Source organism: Ammospiza caudacuta, chromosome 3, assembly GCF_027887145.1.
Source record: "Ammospiza caudacuta isolate bAmmCau1 chromosome 3, bAmmCau1.pri, whole genome shotgun sequence".
NCBI classification, from domain to species: Eukaryota; Metazoa; Chordata; class Aves; order Passeriformes; family Passerellidae; genus Ammospiza; species Ammospiza caudacuta.
Window position 1 is genome coordinate 103,323,401 of NC_080595.1, and position 18,424 is coordinate 103,341,824.

Genomic DNA, 18,424 nt, shown 5'->3' on the forward strand with positions numbered 1-18,424 from the left:
GCTAGGTAGGAGTATTTCTTTAAAAGGAAAGTAAAATTTTCTTGTTTAGTCATCATGTTTATTAAGTTTTTGGAAAAGTACCTGTGGGTCTAAAAGAGTTCTCTTATTTTCATTCTAGTTCAATTTCGTTGGGAAATTGCTTGGACCAAGAGGAAACTCTTTAAAGAGGTTACAAGAAGAAACAGGTGCAAAAATGTCCATCCTGGGAAAAGGATCCATGAGGGATAAAGCTAAGGTACTGTGTCGGTATTCTGGTTGCAGTTACTTGAAACATATGTTGTTTTAGGTGTTACACTTAGATTGCCTGTCTGTTTATTAATGACTCAATTAAAAGGCCTATAATAGACTCTTGACTCCAAGGCTAGTTTGTTTTTTTCAAGTTACATAATTTGTTTAAATATATTCTTTTTCTTGTTACGCCAACCTTGCTTAGACCTTCACAATTGCTATAGTATCACTGTTATTTAAGTAATTCACCTAAAAGAGAAACCATGTTCATTTGTTCTGAGAAAAGTCTTTTTCTCCTGTGAAAGTGCAGCTTGTATATATTACTGCTTTAGTATTGGTGTACATAAATGAGTTTTCTCTTTTGTTTTCTGTTTCTTTAGAGATTTTTTTTTAATGATGAATATTTATTCAGGGAAGAAGATAGGAGAAGATAAAAAATTAGACATTTGGCTTAAGTGTGTGTAAAAATGCACCATAGATAAAGAAAAAAAAAATGTTGGGAATCACAGCCTGGTCAATGCCCCTAAGTAATTACTTGCAAGTACGTGCTACTCCTCCTCAGTTTCCCCCCCAGTTTGTAAACTGAGCATGATGCTCTGTGGTTTGGAATATCCCTCTGGCCAGTTTGGGTCAACTGTCCTGGCTTTGCTTCCAAGTCCTTGGATTGGGGTAAGCACTACAAAACAACAACCCAAACATTCATGTCTTATCAATATTATTGTCATACTAAATCCCAAACACAACAGGGTGCCATTTATTAGGAAGAAAACTAATCCTATCCCAGCTAAAACCAGGTCATTAAGGAAGCTTTCATGTATATTTTACCCAAAGAACAAGTACTGATTGCATTGTGATGTCTTTTAGAATCTATGGAATAGCAGTATTATGGTCAACACTGAAATAATGACTCCTAATGTCACTATATTTTAACTGTTAATTTCACTATATTTTAACTGTATATAGCCTCTAGCAATGTTGTGCATTATTCTTCTTTCCTTTCTGTCACCTCTGTCATTAATCTCAGTAGCTAAAATTATGAAAGTAATAATATGTTGAAAGGAAAGACCAATCAGGATTTTTTGGTTGGCATTATTTGGACTTGGTAATGTGTATCAGCAATCACATAGACATTATGAAGTCTGCAATTGCAATATTAAAAAAAAAAAAATCCACAAACAGATAATATTTAATTTTCAGAGTTTTCTTTATGACATTTTAGTCAGACATTTAGTGACCCTTCAGTTATGATTATAAGATAATACATGTTGAAAACACTACTGATTTTATTTCCAAGTATTGACAGGTAAAATATTTTAATTACTTATGTCTAACTTCTGGAATCATAAATATTGCCCTAGATGAAAGAATGTGTGTCCTGCTAAACTGCAGTCATTTGCATCAGTGCTACATCTGAGGCCCAGTCACTTCATTTTCAGCCACCCACTCAGATTATTATTGCTGAGAGCATCAATTGCCCAGACAGGGGAGTGTAAACAAGTTTAAACACATTATTAGACAGATTAAGACTTCTGATTTTTAGATTGGTCACTCTTCTGATCATATAATTTGATTTTTGTCTGACCATAATGAACAGTGCCAGCGTGCCGGGTACTATGTTCACTCCATGAGTATGTCGGCAAAATTTGAGTATGTCTTCTAAAGGTTTGTAGTCCTTAAGAATAATCTGAAATTGAGTATGAGCTTCATGGAGACTCATTCATATGAGACTGGTGTAAAAAAATGAAGTTCTAGTGTAAACTGGCATTAAATATAGCAGTGCTGAAAGCAGTTTCTGTAGAGAAAGGCTCATAAGCAATTTATCTTAATCCAATTTAGACATTACTGACTCAAAAGTAAACAAAATCCCTGTGCAATTGCAGTGAGAGGCAGGAATTTTCTCATCCATGTACATCAATGTTACCAGTTCCTTGCAAAAGAGTGTGAGAATAATCATGGGATGGGTAATAGTTACAATTAGCATTTCGGAGAGGCTGTTCTAGTTTGAGATACTGATAAAATGTAAAGAAAATGTGTTTGACTGTGAGCATAAATAATGGTGTGAATTGCCACATTGCTAAGGAAAGTACAACTTGCTCTGGTTAAAACAGTTTTCTTGTCAAAAAACAAGTGCACTAGTATCATTTATGCAGTACTTTTTTACTAATTTAAATACAAATTACCAAAGTCTGGAGGCTTTTTATGGGTTTTTTGAACCATAAAAGAAATCAGTTTATGTATATTGGCTGATAGATCTTTGTTTTGCAGGAGTATTCAAGAAAAATCGATGTAATTTCTCTCTAGAAACTAGAATTTCCTTAAAGCTGTCTATATTATGCCATGAGCCATAGCAGTTTCTAGACAGACTGCAGGCATGTGTGCTTTTCCCCTCCCGTCTGCTGCCGCTGCGTGCTGAGTTGCAGCAGAGAAGCAGAAACAGAATTTCTGCTGAAAAGTGCTGAGTAAATTTATGCCCTTGATACCTAGATACTTAAATCTTCAAAAAGAACTGATCTGCTGATGTGAGGTTTTTTAGTGCCAAAATGACAACAGGGAAGTTTTTGGCTCAACAATGAGCTGCTCTGGCTATAGTCAGTAATTTTGGTCATACAGAGGGGGAGTTTCTGTGTCTGAGAAGCAGATTATATGAACAGAGGTATGTCTATTCCTCAGAATTTCCTTATCTTCTTTAAAGAAACCTGTGGGTAAATTTTAGAGGCTAAAGATTTTAGGCTGTTTCCTTTCAGAGCAACAAGGAACATTTGTTGAGAGTGACTTGAGATTTCTGAGTATCTGCTGTGCCTACAGTGTGGGAACAGGATAGATTAATTTGAAAAGGCAATGCAACTTACCTAAAATGTGTATTATGAACAGCTCCAATTGTGCACAAGGCACCACAGAGCTAATGTATGTCACATAAAGTTATGTTAGATGTTACTGAAGAGATGCTCAAGTATAACTGCATCAGCAGTTTGTTTCTATTTTTAAGAACATTTTTATTTTAAAAGTGACCTAAAGGAGTCTGTTTGGAAGAGCTGAATAACCTAAGAACAATAGAATGTTTTAATTTTGATTTAGTAATATATTAGGTGTTAGACAAAAAAAGATTTTTGGTTACTTTTCATTTTGTTGAAAAAAAAAGAAAAATAGTTTTTTAGCCTACATATCTTTTCCTGAAAACTCATTGTTTATCGCCTGCAAGACATCTGGAAGACTGATCAGTTATTTAAACTAAAGGAGGTCACATTGTCTTTGCTCCAAACATATTTTTGAACCACGTTTTACTTACATGGAGTAGAATTTGGAAATTTGTGTCCTGATAACAAGGTTATTTATTAGATTTAAAAAAGCTAAAACATTGACTTTTACTGCACCACATGAGCTGTCAGACACACATGAAGGAAAATGTAAGTCACAGTGTTTGCATGAAATCTTCTGCAGACTGATGTATGTGGATGCTGACAGAGAGAGAAACCTTCCCTGGCATCATCCTGGGGAAAGTTGGGAGAATGCTCAGAGAAAGAATTAAAACAATTCTTATCTTAATCTCTGCGCCTGGTGTTTGTGAACATGTGGAATGTTGGTATGTGATGTTTATGGAAAGATATTTTAAAAAGTTGTTGTTCCGAATTAACCAGTGGTGTGAAGGGTGCTGTTTAAGAACCAGTCAGGTTCTGGGTGAAAGATCCTGTCTATAAAATATGTGTAGTTCCTAATAAAGCTCGCTTTATCCCTTCTGAGCATGGAGTCAATGCTGCCTTCCTTTAGCCATTAATAACTCAATGGCAACAGAAATATAATTGCCATTCCAATTTAAAACTTTTTTACCTAGAGAAATCCTGTCAACACCATTTCCTATTCTACAGATTATCTGTTTATAACCCATTTCTCTCATACCTTAAACTTGCACTTAGTTGTGTCATTTGTCCTGGCTATAGAAAGGATTCTGTTTTTCAAGATTCATATTGTCTTCCTATAAAACATGAAAACTTAGAGAACAAAGTTGCACTGCAGCTTTGAAAAACCTCATAAACTACTTTTATGTGATTCAGTGTTTTATCAGCTACTGAGCACTTTTAACTGCTGCCTTCTTCAAGTTGGGGTTTTTGTTAAAACTAGTTCTTCAGGAAAGAGGAGATAATTGAAGTCTAGCTATGTGCCTTTCTTTAATCTGTGGGTCAAGTGCTTTCCAAATAAGGTCCACTGTCACTGGACAACAGCTTTCCCTGTTAAACAGAATTTGTTTCATTACCTTTTCTTTATAAAAAAAACCTAGCATTAAGAGCTTGTTTGCAATTAAAAAGATCTGAAATGAGCACACAGGGAAGCTACCGAGATGCAATTATTAGCATGTTTGCTTTAGAGTGGTTTTTAACAGCTGTGTTATGTGATTGCCTTAAAAAAGGTTTTGAAAATATGCCATAGTTGCAGTGTGCACTGGTCTCTTCCCTGCAAATTCTAAGTGCTGTGAGATCAGTCCTGCAACCTTTAAATAACTGTTTCAATATCTTACAGGATTAAGTCCGTGTGTAATGCGAATAATGCCCAATAGGTTTTTGGTTTGAAGCACAATGCGTTTTTTCATTAGGTCATGACTACCATGGGCATAGTGTTCCAATAGAGGAAAGCTAGTCCTTTAATAGGATTCTCTTGACTTCATTGTTTTTTCAAAAAAGTTATAAATTAATGGTCTGATAGCCAAAAGAGAAGAAAAATGTACCAGGTTTTGTCTATAGAATGTTGTGGTCCAAGAATTGCATTATATTCTTCCCCAATGCTATTGCTTCACTGAAATGTGAGATCAAAAGTGTTGTCTTTGGTGTCCAGAGTTTTAAAAGCTTTTGAGTGTCACTACCTGTCAAAATGTTTAAGGTCATGCAGTATAGGTGCATATGCAATATTTTTTCCAAGTGAGAGTGTCAGCCTTCTCAACAAGAATAGGAAGTTACAAAAGACTTTAGAAAGTTAAAAAAAAAAACAAAAAAAACCCAAAAAAAAAAAAAAAAACAAAAACAAACCAAAACCAACCAAAAATCACCTAGTGGTCTGTTGCACTACATTTTACACTGGTGCCCCTCCACCTGTGCCTGTTAGTTTCTTCCTATGGCTTATGGCAATGATAGTTTAGCTCAGTGTGTTTCCAGGAGTTTCTGCTCTTAGAGTTGGAGGTAGAAATTTGGGAATCCCTATAAGAATTCAATTTAGTTTTTTAAAATATAACCTTTAGATTTACTTCCAGTCTGCTGGGAATTTTGATTTGGACTTTGTGCAAAATCTCTGAAATTTTAATTTCTTAGGCAAGTATTTCTGTTCCCTTGAAGTACTTCTTTTATCATATTCAGCTGGAAAATCTCTAGGGGAAACAGATCAATGAGTGGCATTTAATTTAGAAAACTAGCTCACAGCTAGGAGCATCAATAGCAGTTTTAAATCATTAATTGCTGCTCACCCATTTTATATTTTTCAGTTAGGTTTTCCTTTTTTGTGTTTAAAAGTCATAAAGACTTTGTGTTTTTATGTCTACAGACACAGCACCTTGCAGCTTACAGACATTTCACCCCACAAACAGGTTTTTGACCAAGAGCAGGACTGGGCCCTCAGCTTGCCTTCGAGATGTGAGCCAAAGTTACAAGAGCACACTGCTTCTGCTGCAGCACAGTTTTATTGTCTTCCTTAAAACCTTCAGCTTCCTGGTATGAACGGCTGTGGGGCTATAGGGACCATAACAAACAACCAGCAACAAAGAAAAATGCAAGGGAGCGGAAACAAACAAAAAGCAGACCACCCCATCTTTTGAAACTGAAATCTTCAAGGACCAAAATGGCAACAGGATGTTAACTCTTTAAATCCTACTGTAATCTTCATTCTCTCCATTTTTCCTTTAAGAGAGCATGTCAAAAGGTGCCAAAGGCTTTCACAATTTAAAGCTAGGTTTTTTCTTGAAAAAAAATTCTAAATAAAATACTTTCTCGTGATACAGAGAAAACATAAATGTGTTGGCAGGCACAGATTAAAAGAAGAGAGCATCTTTATCACTGTTTCCTCCAATCTTACTTGTATTCTACAACTTCCAGGTGCTCAACCACCCCAGTTTCTTGGAAAATACCTCTGTGTATCACCCCTCGTGAGTTGTAAAATCGTTTTTTCCCCTGATAGGGGAGGCAATTTATGGTAGATAGAGATCACAACCAATATTTCTTAGAATAGTTTTTATTCTATAAACTTTTATTTATTCTGTTAGGTATTGCAGTTGTTTAGGTTTTTGCTAAAGGCGAATATTATTCTCAGAAGCTATTAATCTTATTGAGTCTCCCATCTGAACTACAGTCTCACAATTACCTGGTTAGAGCAACATTTGGGAAGACAACTCTAACTATGTACTAAGAAAATAGAGGGCTTTACTGGCAGGTAGGTATTCAGAAAGTCTGTCAGAGGATCCTCTGTTTCATTGGCAGCATATGTGACCCCATAGTCTTCATCAGCATAGAGCAGTTATCTTGGACGCAGGCTGAGTTCCAGACTCACACAGACACAATGTGTGCTCAATCACCAGCACCAGTTGTCTCCAGGCTTGCCAGTCCTTGGCAAGCTTTCATGCACCATCTTCTCAGCACATACTTTTCATTCCTTTGACTTTCTTCTTTATTTTTCTTGAAACTATTCTTCCATCTGAACTTACGATTGCCTATAGAATCAATTTGTGAGAAGCCAGTGGATGAGACATTAATGAAAAATGCTTTTTCCATTACTTCTCCTAGGTATCTTATGTCCACACATCATCTGCCCCCTCTTATGTTTCAGAGATTTGTGCAAATCAGCTTGTTTCCAGAAAATTGCTTCTTCTCCTTTTTTCAGACAATTCTGTGTTACCCAGAGTGCAACACCTTGAAAAAAGCAAATTTTCTTTTCTGCTTCTCAGCCACATTCTTTTAACTAAATTTCTATATTTTGATACCACAGTAAACTGAGTGCTTTCAGTAATTTATCCTCCCTCTTGCACAAAGAGAATATGTCTATTCAGTCAGAGTCTTTCTAGATGGAGAGTCATAAACCTCTTATTTTCTTGTCATATCTCTGCATGTTTTGGTTTTTATGCCTCTTGCCTGTCTTCCAGGAATGTGATGCTACAAATGATTTTGGGAAAGACAGTAGGACTGTTGCCTTTCCCAAAATGATTTGTATCACCACATCCCTGGCAGACAGGAGCACCTTCTGTTTAACAGTTTGTGCAGGTTCCATTAGTTACCTATTTGTCTGGCTTGCTGGGTGAAGTGGAATCAAGCTCAAAAATATGAAGCCATTGAGCCAGAAGAGTTAACTGGCCCCACTGGGATGAATTCTTCCCTTCCTGATATTCAGATTATCCTATCTGCATACCTAACCCAGGAGAGGCCTTGTGATACATCATTCAGTGTATATCAGAAAGCTCATCTGTGTTAACAGGCATCTCCCAGTAACTTTGGGGTTGGAACCTGGTTAGAAAGAGCAGTGGCCTCTTTTCCTTCAATTTATGCAGTTTCAAATGATCTGCAGCAGAGTAGTCCCTGGCTTTTTCAGTTTGTGCTATAAAGTTTTGGAAATCCATTTGTTTCCATTTCTCTCAAGTTTGTTTCTTTGCAGTATGGATTTTTTTCTTACAAAGGTGGTTTGTTATATTTATATCAGAGATTTACAATGTTTTCTCTGACATCTCTCTCTGAATTTTAGAATGGGTTCAAGTACTTAGTCCATATTGCTGCAGAGAAAATAGCCTTTGAACCAATTCCTTTTGGGTTAAGAACAGCTCTGCTTTTTTTTACTGGGTGGGTGACCACTCTGACCTTGCTTAGAGGAGTTAGGCTTAAGGTAAGATTTTTGAAAGCTTTGTTATCTGTATGCACATGTGGAGAGAGAAAGAAAGATGTGTGTGTGATATATTGCTCCAATTCATGATTGAGCATTGAGTCTCTCTGTGTTAGCCAGTTCCTTGGTTTGTTCTGCACAGTGACTAGGGATGTCTGTCTCTTGACCATTTTAAACTCCCATGCTATTTAATGTTCAACTCTTTTATCCCCAAAAGATGCACAGTCACTTCCAAAGTCTCAAGATTGATTTGTAACCTCATTTCCTAAATGTTTCTACACATTGGTAGGACTTGCATTTTAAATGGAGTTGACATCATTTACATTTTAGGAGAAGTATAGCACAAATAGCTCAAGTAAAATTACTTTGCAATTATCACCAAATTAGTCAACAATGTTCTTTTCACTTTGATATAAGACCTGCTGCCTTCTCAAGTCATACTTGAATAAGCCTCCAGATCATTCCTTGTCCTAAATGGGGATTTTTATTTTTCTGCTGAGTTTCATGCAGCATGTAAAGACAAAGCATCAGTACCAAATCATTCTTAGGTTTGGAAAAATATATCTATATTGGAAAAAGCAGTATCAGAACCCACCAAATTACTGCTTCCTGCGCAAACATGAGGCAGTGTAGTTCCTTGTCTCTGCAACAGGGACTTCCCCCTTGTTGAGTTTCTAGAGAAATATTTAGAGTTCTAGAGAAATATTTTCTCTAGAGATGTGGCTTGTGGTTTGTGCTGCCTGTAAGCTCTGACCTGCACTTCAGCATCTAGGTCTGAAGACTGGGCACCAGGGCACTCTGTTGACTTCTCCAGTCAGATTCCAGTTCTCCTCTGCATTTTCTGCCTGGGCACTGTAGTTGTATGTGAACAGGACTTTTTTTGTCTCATTAGAGAGGTCATTTATATTTCTCAGTAAGCAGCCTCTTCCTGCCCTCATGGCAGCCAGAAATTTTTAGTTGCCCTTCTGTAAAAATACTGCATGTGAGTTTGTGTCAGCAGACTTTCACAGCATTCTAGTGTTATAGCTAGAGCCCAACTTACTGCAGCTTTTTTTTGTGTAATTGGATACTCACATGTAGACTGTGTTGGCTTGTGAAAAGGGACACAGGATGTTGCACAAAGTAGATGTTATTCCTCAGTATTGGAGTTTTCAGTGGTACAAAATCTGGGCTATCATCAGAGTCAGGAATAAGCCATTAGGAACTGCTGGGTCAAGGGAGCATCACGTTTATTTCCTGACCACTTCTTATCCAGTGTCTCCCTGAGGCAATGGTAACAAAGAAGACCTTGGTGAAGATTGATCTGGTGGCATTTTGCTCAGTAAATATTCCCTAGGGGAGAAAAATCCTAAATTGAACAAATGAAAAAAAACTTCATGTCCTTTTTGTCTCTCAGAGACAAATTTTGGACTATAAACTTTAGACTGTAAATATTGGAAACAGTCTGCCTCATTGATTCTGTAACTCATTTGTCTGTGATTTCTTGAAAAAGGGTGTAAATGCCAAATAATTTGTGCAAGTTTAGGTGCTTATTAAAAGAAACCGAGCCAAAGTTTGTGATCTCTTTGATATTCTTGTTTTAATGAATTCTTTTGGTATTAAATAAAAAAATACTTACATTTCTTTGTACACATGGAATATTAGAACATGAGGTTTTATTTTAAATTTGAAAATTTAAATTAACATAAAAAATTGAGATTATCATATCTTCCTACGTTAGACTTGTATTAATTACTGATGAAAAATTAAAGTGCATAGATTGGTTACATGCCAAGACAGGTTAAAACAACCACGAAAATGGGACACTCATTTGAGTACTTTAAATGTTTGTAATTTAATTGAATTTGAAAATTGTTGGACTATTCTTCTTCGATGCTTAAGGAGGTCCATAAGATACTCTCTAACACTTCCAGAGTCCCACAAGTGCATTTCTTGTACTGCTGAAGCCAGTGGCATTTTTGCCAACAACCAGTGCAAGGAATAAATTACTCTCAGTATTTAGCTGAGTGTGCAAATGAAATTCACATGCAATCTCCATACAGTTCTCTGTTAATTTTTAGACTAGAGCTCCAGTCTGAAGAGTGGTGTTAGAGTGGTTGTAGGGATTCAATAAGATAGAGCAATGCAAGTATTTCCTACTAGCACAATTCATGGAGTGATCCAATGCTTCCATGTAATTAGTGATGACATTTTCAAAACAGAATAGCCAAGAGGGCAATTTAGCTCTGTGTTAAAAATTTCATACTCTGAAACTGATAGTTAAGAAAATTGCATTGTCCTCACATAAGAATCACATCAGACCTCAAGCAGATGCTGTTTTATTACTGATGTAACACAGTGGTGATATTAAAAGTCTTTATCACCTCCCTTCAATGTAATGTTAAAACAGACTTACATATTCTATAGTTCTGACAGGACGTTTGTAAGACTTACACTGCTGGGTGTAAGATTGCTTCTTACAATCTTAAGAAGATGGGACACATTCTTTTCTTTCTGCAAAATTAGGCTGCTTCCAAAGGGCAAAATATTGAGGTAGTGCTTCAGCTTTATTCTTTTTAAGTTGTAGGTAATGGAAGACCATGAAACTTTAAAGAAGGCAAGGCAAAGAAGTGGCAAGAGAGCAATGGGAGAAGGGTAAAGGTAGCCCTTAGCAGAGAAAAAGTTAACATGCTTTCTGGTTTGTCCACTTGTAAATGTTTTGTAGTTTTCTTACCCGAAAGCAGTTTAAATTTTTTGTTTGTGGAACACTGTAAGGTTTTCTAAATATCCCAGCAAAGTAAACAAAGCTATGTAGACATGTATTATGCATTAGAAACAAGCTGCCAAGTGACTCAGCTGCCATCTCCCCTCTGTCTGCAATAGTGCCAATTCCACACCCAAAAGTCTGAGTTTCACATCCTGTGCCAAACTCTTCAGCTGACTTGTATTTCATTGGTCAGAGAACAAGTTGGTGCTTGCTGACAGTGTCCCACCCCCATACCTCACATTACCCAGGAGGTTTGGTTGTGTGACCATGCACCCACCTGGGCACCCCCTTTTCCTGCACATGGCATTTGCAATCCTGAATGGCATTGTCAGGGTGAGTCCTGGCACTGATGTCCCTGCCTGTGGAACAGGCAAGAAGTTTTCTTTAAAAAAAATAAACACGGGAAGAAGTAAAGCAGGACATTCATGTGTGAGAGATGGGAGGGTAAAAAAAGAGAGACAAGGAAATTAAGGTAAATTAACTCAATTGCTTACAGCAATTTGGGGGACTGAATATGTTTTCACCCTGATTTTTTTTTCCCATCTATACTTTTTCAGAACAATGACTTATATTCCAAAGTATTTTATTTATCTACGTGCAGCTTCATAAAGACAAGGTTTGATCTTGCTGAGTTTAGTTTTATGTTTATTATTCTTCCTGTTTTACATATAGATAAATGCAGAAAGAACTGCTTTGAAATATTTGTAGCAATTATGTTAAATCCCAGTTTTCCATGCATAATGTTATCTGTACTCTTGAGGATCATGATAAATACTTTTAATATACTTTAATAGGCTACTCTTACAAGGAATTTTGCATTGCCACAATAGAGGCAGCATTACAGTAAATTAAATTACAATGAACACAATTAAATAGAATAATGAAAAAAAAAATCAGTCTTGGAGCAACAACTCTTTGGAGTCCCCTGAAATTCAATTCCACAAGAAACATAATAGAAGAATATGGTGAGTGGAATTTAGATAGCTAAGTTAGATATTATTTACTTTGTTATATCTCCATAAGGGATTAATGTTCTCTTATTCAGTTGCATTGATTAGTCTCTGGATCGTTTTTCAGATTGATTACTGTTGTAATGTATCATTCCTTTTTCATTTATCTACCCCACATCAATATAACTTTGGAGATATAACTTCATCACAGTACTGTTGTTATGTAATCCACAATAATTTGCGGCATCTCAATAATAGCTGTAAGGAAATCTGTATAGATTTAGTTTGAGTTTATAGCCATTTATTACGAGAAAAACCACCCCATCTTTCTTTCATCTTCTTTGAAAAGAAAATTCTCTGACTGAGAGTTATTCTCTGACAAGCTTCTTTCCAAGTATGCTTGGCTGTGAGGTGTGTTTCTGCATTATCAAACATAGCTAAAGTAAGGCATATGTGCAGCTTTAACAGTTATGTTTTGAATGTGCAGCGGAATCAGAAAGTATGATATTAGCATTGCAAGGGATATAATTTGCTTTTTCCTAATTTTTGTAGTTTCTGTTTTTTTATTGCAGGTGAACATGGATTCAATCCAGTTTGGAGCTGGCACTTGGAGTCTGCAGGACTATAAAATTTTCTTTAGTTCCCACCATTGAGTGGCTTTGGCTTTATTTCTCTGTTCTTACTTTCCCTACAGTAAAAGCTCTTGTCCATCTAATTTAGAGGGGTCTGCAGAGAATTAATTTGTTGATAATTATAAATCTTAGAAATTGGCATGTTAATACTCTAAATTCAGAGTTTTCTGAGTTAAGATGAATAAGTTGTTATCCCTACAGAATATATCCCATACCTAAGGACATCTGTGGATGTACTTAAGGCTCTCAGGCTCTTTTGCCTATTTTTTTATTGATGTGATTTTGCATCTGTATGTGAACTCATATATTCCTTTGGTTTGGATAAGATCAAGTCAATTTCTAGTACAAAATAGAATGCTTTTTTTTTTTTTTTTCTTTCTTTTTTTTTTTTTCTTTTTTCAGAATTTGTGGAGGAGTCAAGAGGGGTAGCAGTTAGTGATTAAAATCAACACAAAACCTTGCCCTAATCCCTGCCTCCTGTCATCTTCTTCCTTCCACAGTCTCTGAGAAATTTCTTTGAAACCAAATCTTTGGTAGTAACTCTAGCACTTGCTGGACCCTGATCTCATAAACTGTGTTTAAAGAACACAGGAGCACAGTTGGGATGTTTTTAGTTTATGAATGTGCAAATGCTTTGCTGAATTTTGGCCTTACAGGCAAATCTTCCCTCCCTGTGCTTACAAACCCTGCTGTGAAAGTCAATGGCTGCACTGTGTGTTTTGGTGCCCCAGCAGATGAATGATTTAGGGAATGTCTGTAAACTCTAAAGAATTCACTTAAGAGTAATTTTTATGAAATGAGGAAAAATAAATAAAAGCTTCTCTGTTTTTCTTTCTAGAAGCAGGTCCTGCTTTTTATCTCCTCCTTTGTTAAAAAAGTCTTTTACCAAATGCTTATCTGGCATGAGAGAGAAAAAAAAAATTGTTTGTATTGTGTTGGTAATCTTTCTCCAGGGGTCTGTTTACAGAATGAGGGAATATAGGGAATGTCCAGCAAGTCTTACTTCCTGATTAAAAATATAATTAGCCATCTATATAACTTTCAACTCTAGTGTAACACTGGTTATATTGAATCTCTAGCTGTTAACAGACTTGATCCAAAGGTATATATGTAAGTCCAAAATTAATGTTTCACATTTTTTTAAATTGATGTAGCAAATGTGTACTCTTGAATAGTTTGACAATAAATTATTAATTCTGTTTTACTATTTCAAGGCCAAATCCTGAGTCTCAACAGTTGCAAACAGAATTAATATTTTAGTTTGTTCTTTTGAAGATTTAGCTGCAATTGCTGAAACTCGCTCTACAGAAATGAATCTCTTGCAATCATCACCCAGTTATATATAGGAAGGTTTTTCTTCAACTACTTTTAACTAGAAGGCTCAATCATGATGCTGAAAAGTGTGTGGTAAAAAAATGATGTGATATTTGTCCTGGTTTAGGGCAAATTTGGGAGAAAACCTCCCAGAGGGTGCTCCTCCAGAAAGCAAACCCCCATGGCCGCTCCCCACAACCAGTTAGGGAAGGATTCCTCAGAGAGAAGTGGAAAGAACCTGTTTATTAACAGGCACAGCACCCTCCAGCACACAAAATGAACAATACTGGATGACACCACTCTTCCACTGCCCTGCAAAAGATGACAAATTCAGAAAGTATCTTTTGGGGGTGGTCGCTCTGTTCTCAGTCCCTCTGGCACTGGGGCAGCTGCTGCAGCCACAGGGTGCAAACTCTCGGTGTTTCCAGGTCCCAGTCCGGAGCAGGTTTGAGTGGTTCCAAAAAAGGGAAAGGAAAATAGTCCAGGAAAAATTCAGACTGCTTAGCTAAACTAACTAATGAGCAGAAGCAAAAGCAAGAGCAAAGCAGGAGCAAAGCAGAAGCAGGAGCAAAGCAAGAGCAAGAGCAAAGCAAAAGCAGCGCTAAGTACTTCCCCATCTGTGTGCCACCGACTGTGGGGGAGTGAGCAGGCTGATAAAAAAACAAAACTTCGCTCTTCAGAGCCAGTCTTGAAGGCACAGAACATCATATCCAGTATAAACAGAACACACGAATGGGGATCCAAGAATCATTATGTCACCCTAGGACAATATTAAGCCTTGAAATTTTTTTTTTGGCCCCCTTCATGATCCAGACACTGAATAATTTGAGATGAGGACCTAATTGCAGCTTTCCAGTAGCTGAAGCGAATCTACAACAAAGATGAAGAGAGATTATTCGCTTACAAGAGCCCATAGTGACAGGACAAGAGGTGATGGCGTTAAACGGAAAGAGAGTGGGTTTAGATGAGATATTAAGAAGAAATTCTTTACTGTGAGGGTGGTGAGACAAGAACAGGTTGCCTAGGGATGTTATGGATGCCCCACCCTTGGAAGAGTTCAAGGCCCGTTTGGATGAGCCTCTGACCAACCTGTTCTAGTGGAAGATGTCCCTGTCCATTGCTGGGGGTAGGAACTGGATGATCTTTAAGGTCCCTTCCAAACCAAACCATTCTGTGTGTCCATGACTGTGACATGAGTCCCTATGTTTTACAATTCCTGTATTTGAAACTGTGGTCTTTGGTGTTGTCTGTTTTGTGCCACCTTCTCTCTTTTCTTTCTTATTACATCAGCAGAGTGACATATTGAATCTGCACATTTCCTTTCTCCTTTCATGATGCAGACAGCTCTCACTGCTTCCTAGTCTGAAGTTTGTAGGCGAAACACTATTATATATTCTGCAAAAAAAAAATTAAAAATATAGTAGCTGAACTTATAAAATGTGGAGGTTTTAATGAGGTTCACATCAGTAACTGCTGTGGTTTTTTTCTTTAGGGTTTACCCTTTATTACTTTTCTGCTTAATGTTCAAAATATACAATATGCATTATGATCTACAGATGCATACCCAGATGAAATAGTTTTAATGCAAGTTCACTATTAAATGAAGATGACACATTCATTTCATTGAAGTATATCAGCTAGAATATAAAGTTTATAAAAGGTTGCAAAAGTACTTAAATATAGAGAAAAAGTTTTTATTCATTGTTAGGAGTATATGGAATTTGGCCTAATACATCTACAGAAATACATTTCAAATGTATACTGGCAATCTGTTAATGAAGGGAATAATCTATACTTAAAATAGATGAAAGGATTTTACATGTGTAGCAGAAAAATGCAGCAAAGAAGCCTGCTATGTAAACTTAAATTACTTTTTTTCACATGGGCTTCAATGAGAAAGGGCTTTGTTAGATCATAGACCATATTGTTTGTTGTATGGACTTTAGTTTCCAAACTGGACTTCTCCATGTCACAACTATAAATTTTGCTCTTAATATATAGCAATAAGGGCAAATTTTCACATTTTGTTTTATGCTATTTGTAGAATGTACTTCAGCAGTGAAATCTAGGAGATGTCATACTACAATGAATTATTAATTAATCTAGTGTCATTTCCTGGCTCTGGAAATAGTATGCAGTGGTTTATAAAATTGAGAGGAGAAAGAGGAGCAAATTATATTCTTGGATAATTAAAAAAGCCAATGTGATTGAGGAGAGAATTTGTTTCTCTCACACATAAGTTATCACTGTATACCATGAAATACAGTATCAAATAACTCTTCATAATACATTGGCTAGCATAGAAGCATATGTTATGTGTCTTCATTCAGCATGCCTAATTAAATTTTGCTAAGATATTTATGCAAAGATTTTGTTGTTGCCTTGGATGAGGAAATGTCATTAGAAAGAAAAAAGTGAAAAAAGCACAACTCTTTTATCTTTGGAATATATTTTATGTATGTTTCTGAAAGTTTGGGAGGAGTATTGTAGGCAAGTATTAGAAGAGATTCCAGATACCAGAAAGGAAATCCAAGAATCTTTTTAGATAAGAATTGCAAAAAAAGCTATAACAGGTGGGTCCAATCTAATGAGTTTTCCTATCTTGAGTTTGATTTATTTCTTTCATTTTCTGTAAGTTAAAGAAAAGGGTTTATAGACTTAAAGGAAGCATCATTGCATTAAGGCTCAGATATTATTGGGCATGAAAAACTGGGATTTTTTCCATACACCATGACATATTTATGATAGTTTGTTCCTTTATTTCTGTGATTTTTGATGTATGCTCTCATTTTAATTTATAGAAAAGTCATTCTTTATGTGTTATGTTGGCCACAGTTGAGTGTCATTAAGAAGATGCATGTGCTTCTGAAGTAATATGAGTGTATCTGAGTGACTGGAAATGTCAGCAATTATTCTGTTGCCTTTTGGCATCTCAGGGGATAAAACCAAAAATGCTGAGACTACACATAAAATGATAATTCTATATTGTTTATTCTTTAATACTTTTTTTAGATGTCTTTGGTGACTGAGTTGCAGTAGTTGGAACTTTGAGCTGTTTGTAGTTTTTTATGTGTTTGGATTTTGTTGGTCTTTTTTGTTGTTGGGGGTTTTTAAAGTGGAATTTTATTTCTGTCTTGTTTATTACTTTATTCTCAGTTCAAAAGCATTGTGTTATTTAATCTGGACAATGTCTAACCCTTTAGATAGATTGTTCTTTTTGTACTTTTACAGTCCCTGGTGTGGGCCTGACATGGATATGCTGAGTTCTGCAAACAACATGCACCTCTCTGAAGTTTCAGTAAACTCAGACATAAAAGAAAGGGGAAATTTCCCCTTTTCCATGCGCTGCTATTCACATCATTACAGGTGAACTCATTGCTGCATTCTGCCATCCTTCAGGCAAGGCTGTTGCTCTGCTGCCTAGCCCAGGAGTGATCAGGGTTCTCATTTAGCTAGGTAAGGTCCATGCCTGAAGTCGGGTGGTGCAACCACATTTGCACAAGATTGACCTCAAGCTGCTTCTTTAGGCCAGTAGTGCTGATGTATCACTGTGAAGTAAAGTGAAATAGTTGGGTGAGAACTTGGACCTGAGCTGGCAATGTGCACTTGCAGTCCAGGAAGCCAAGCACATCCAGGGCTGCCTCAAAAGCAGCCAGGCCAGCAGGGCAGTGGGGGGATTCTGCCCCTGACTCCACTCTCGTCAGACCCCACCTGGGGTACGAACTGTGTCCAGCTCTGGGCTTCCCAGCATGCAGAACACATGGACATGCTAGAGTGGCTCCACACCGGGTCAGAGAGCTGGATAACCTCTCCTGCAAAGACAGGCTGAGAGAGCAGGGGTGCTCAGCGTGGAGAAGAGAAGGCTCTGAGGAGATCTGCTTGTGTTTTTTCTACATATAAAGGGGGCTTACAAATCAGACACAGAAATCCTTTTTAGCTGAGCCTGTAGTGACTGTACAAGGGGCAGTGTATTTAAACTGAAAAAGGGTAGATTTAGACTGGAGTGTTTGGGAAGACATTTTTTATGATGAGGGTGGTGAGGCACTGGAACAGGTTGCCCAGAGCAGTTCTGGGTGTCCCATCCCTCGAGGTGTTCAAGGCCAGACTGAATGGGGCTTTGGGCTAACAGAAGGTCTAATAGAAGATGTCCCTGCCCAATAACAGACCACTTGGACATAGATGATCTTGAAGGTCCCTTCCAAGTGAAACCATTCTTTTATTCTGTGATAAAAATACAGATTTAATTTGGGAAGGCATAAAGATACCTGGGTGTGCAACACCCAGCCTGTATGTTTATGTCTATGCTAATGAATAGTGAGAGCATAAAGTCTGACTTTGAATTTGAACCTGTATTTAAATAAAGTCCTGATATGGTTAAGTAACTTCTTCAGTGACCTTGGAGTGGGTTCAGTAGAAGGAAATCTCAAATGTAATTTATTTGCATTCTGCTTTTGCTGCTCAAATAGATACCAATGTAGGAAATCTCTATTGTCTCAGATTTTATGTCTGAAAAAAATTAGTAGTATAGCTTTCAGTTTTGCACATGATTCTTACCTAGTTAGATTATTATTATTACTTCCAGATCTTCCCACTCTTTTTCTTGTATCATAGTTTTTAATGTATTCATATGCATATCAAGATCTCATTAATAGGTTTGAGTGGGATTAATTTTTGGCAGCCTAGAGTGTCATTATTGCAGAGAACATTTTTATTGA

General features: G+C 36.8%; 1 protein-coding gene across 1 annotated transcript in view; it reads left to right on the forward strand.

The window, feature by feature from the left end:
• KHDRBS2 (KH RNA binding domain containing, signal transduction associated 2) overlaps positions 1 to 18,424 on the forward strand; it is a 314,809-nt gene that overhangs the window by 105,447 nt on the left and 190,938 nt on the right. The window contains exon 3 of the mRNA XM_058801729.1: positions 119 to 235. Coding sequence (XP_058657712.1) covers positions 119 to 235 — 117 coding nt within the window. The remainder of the gene's footprint in view (positions 1 to 118; positions 236 to 18,424) is intronic.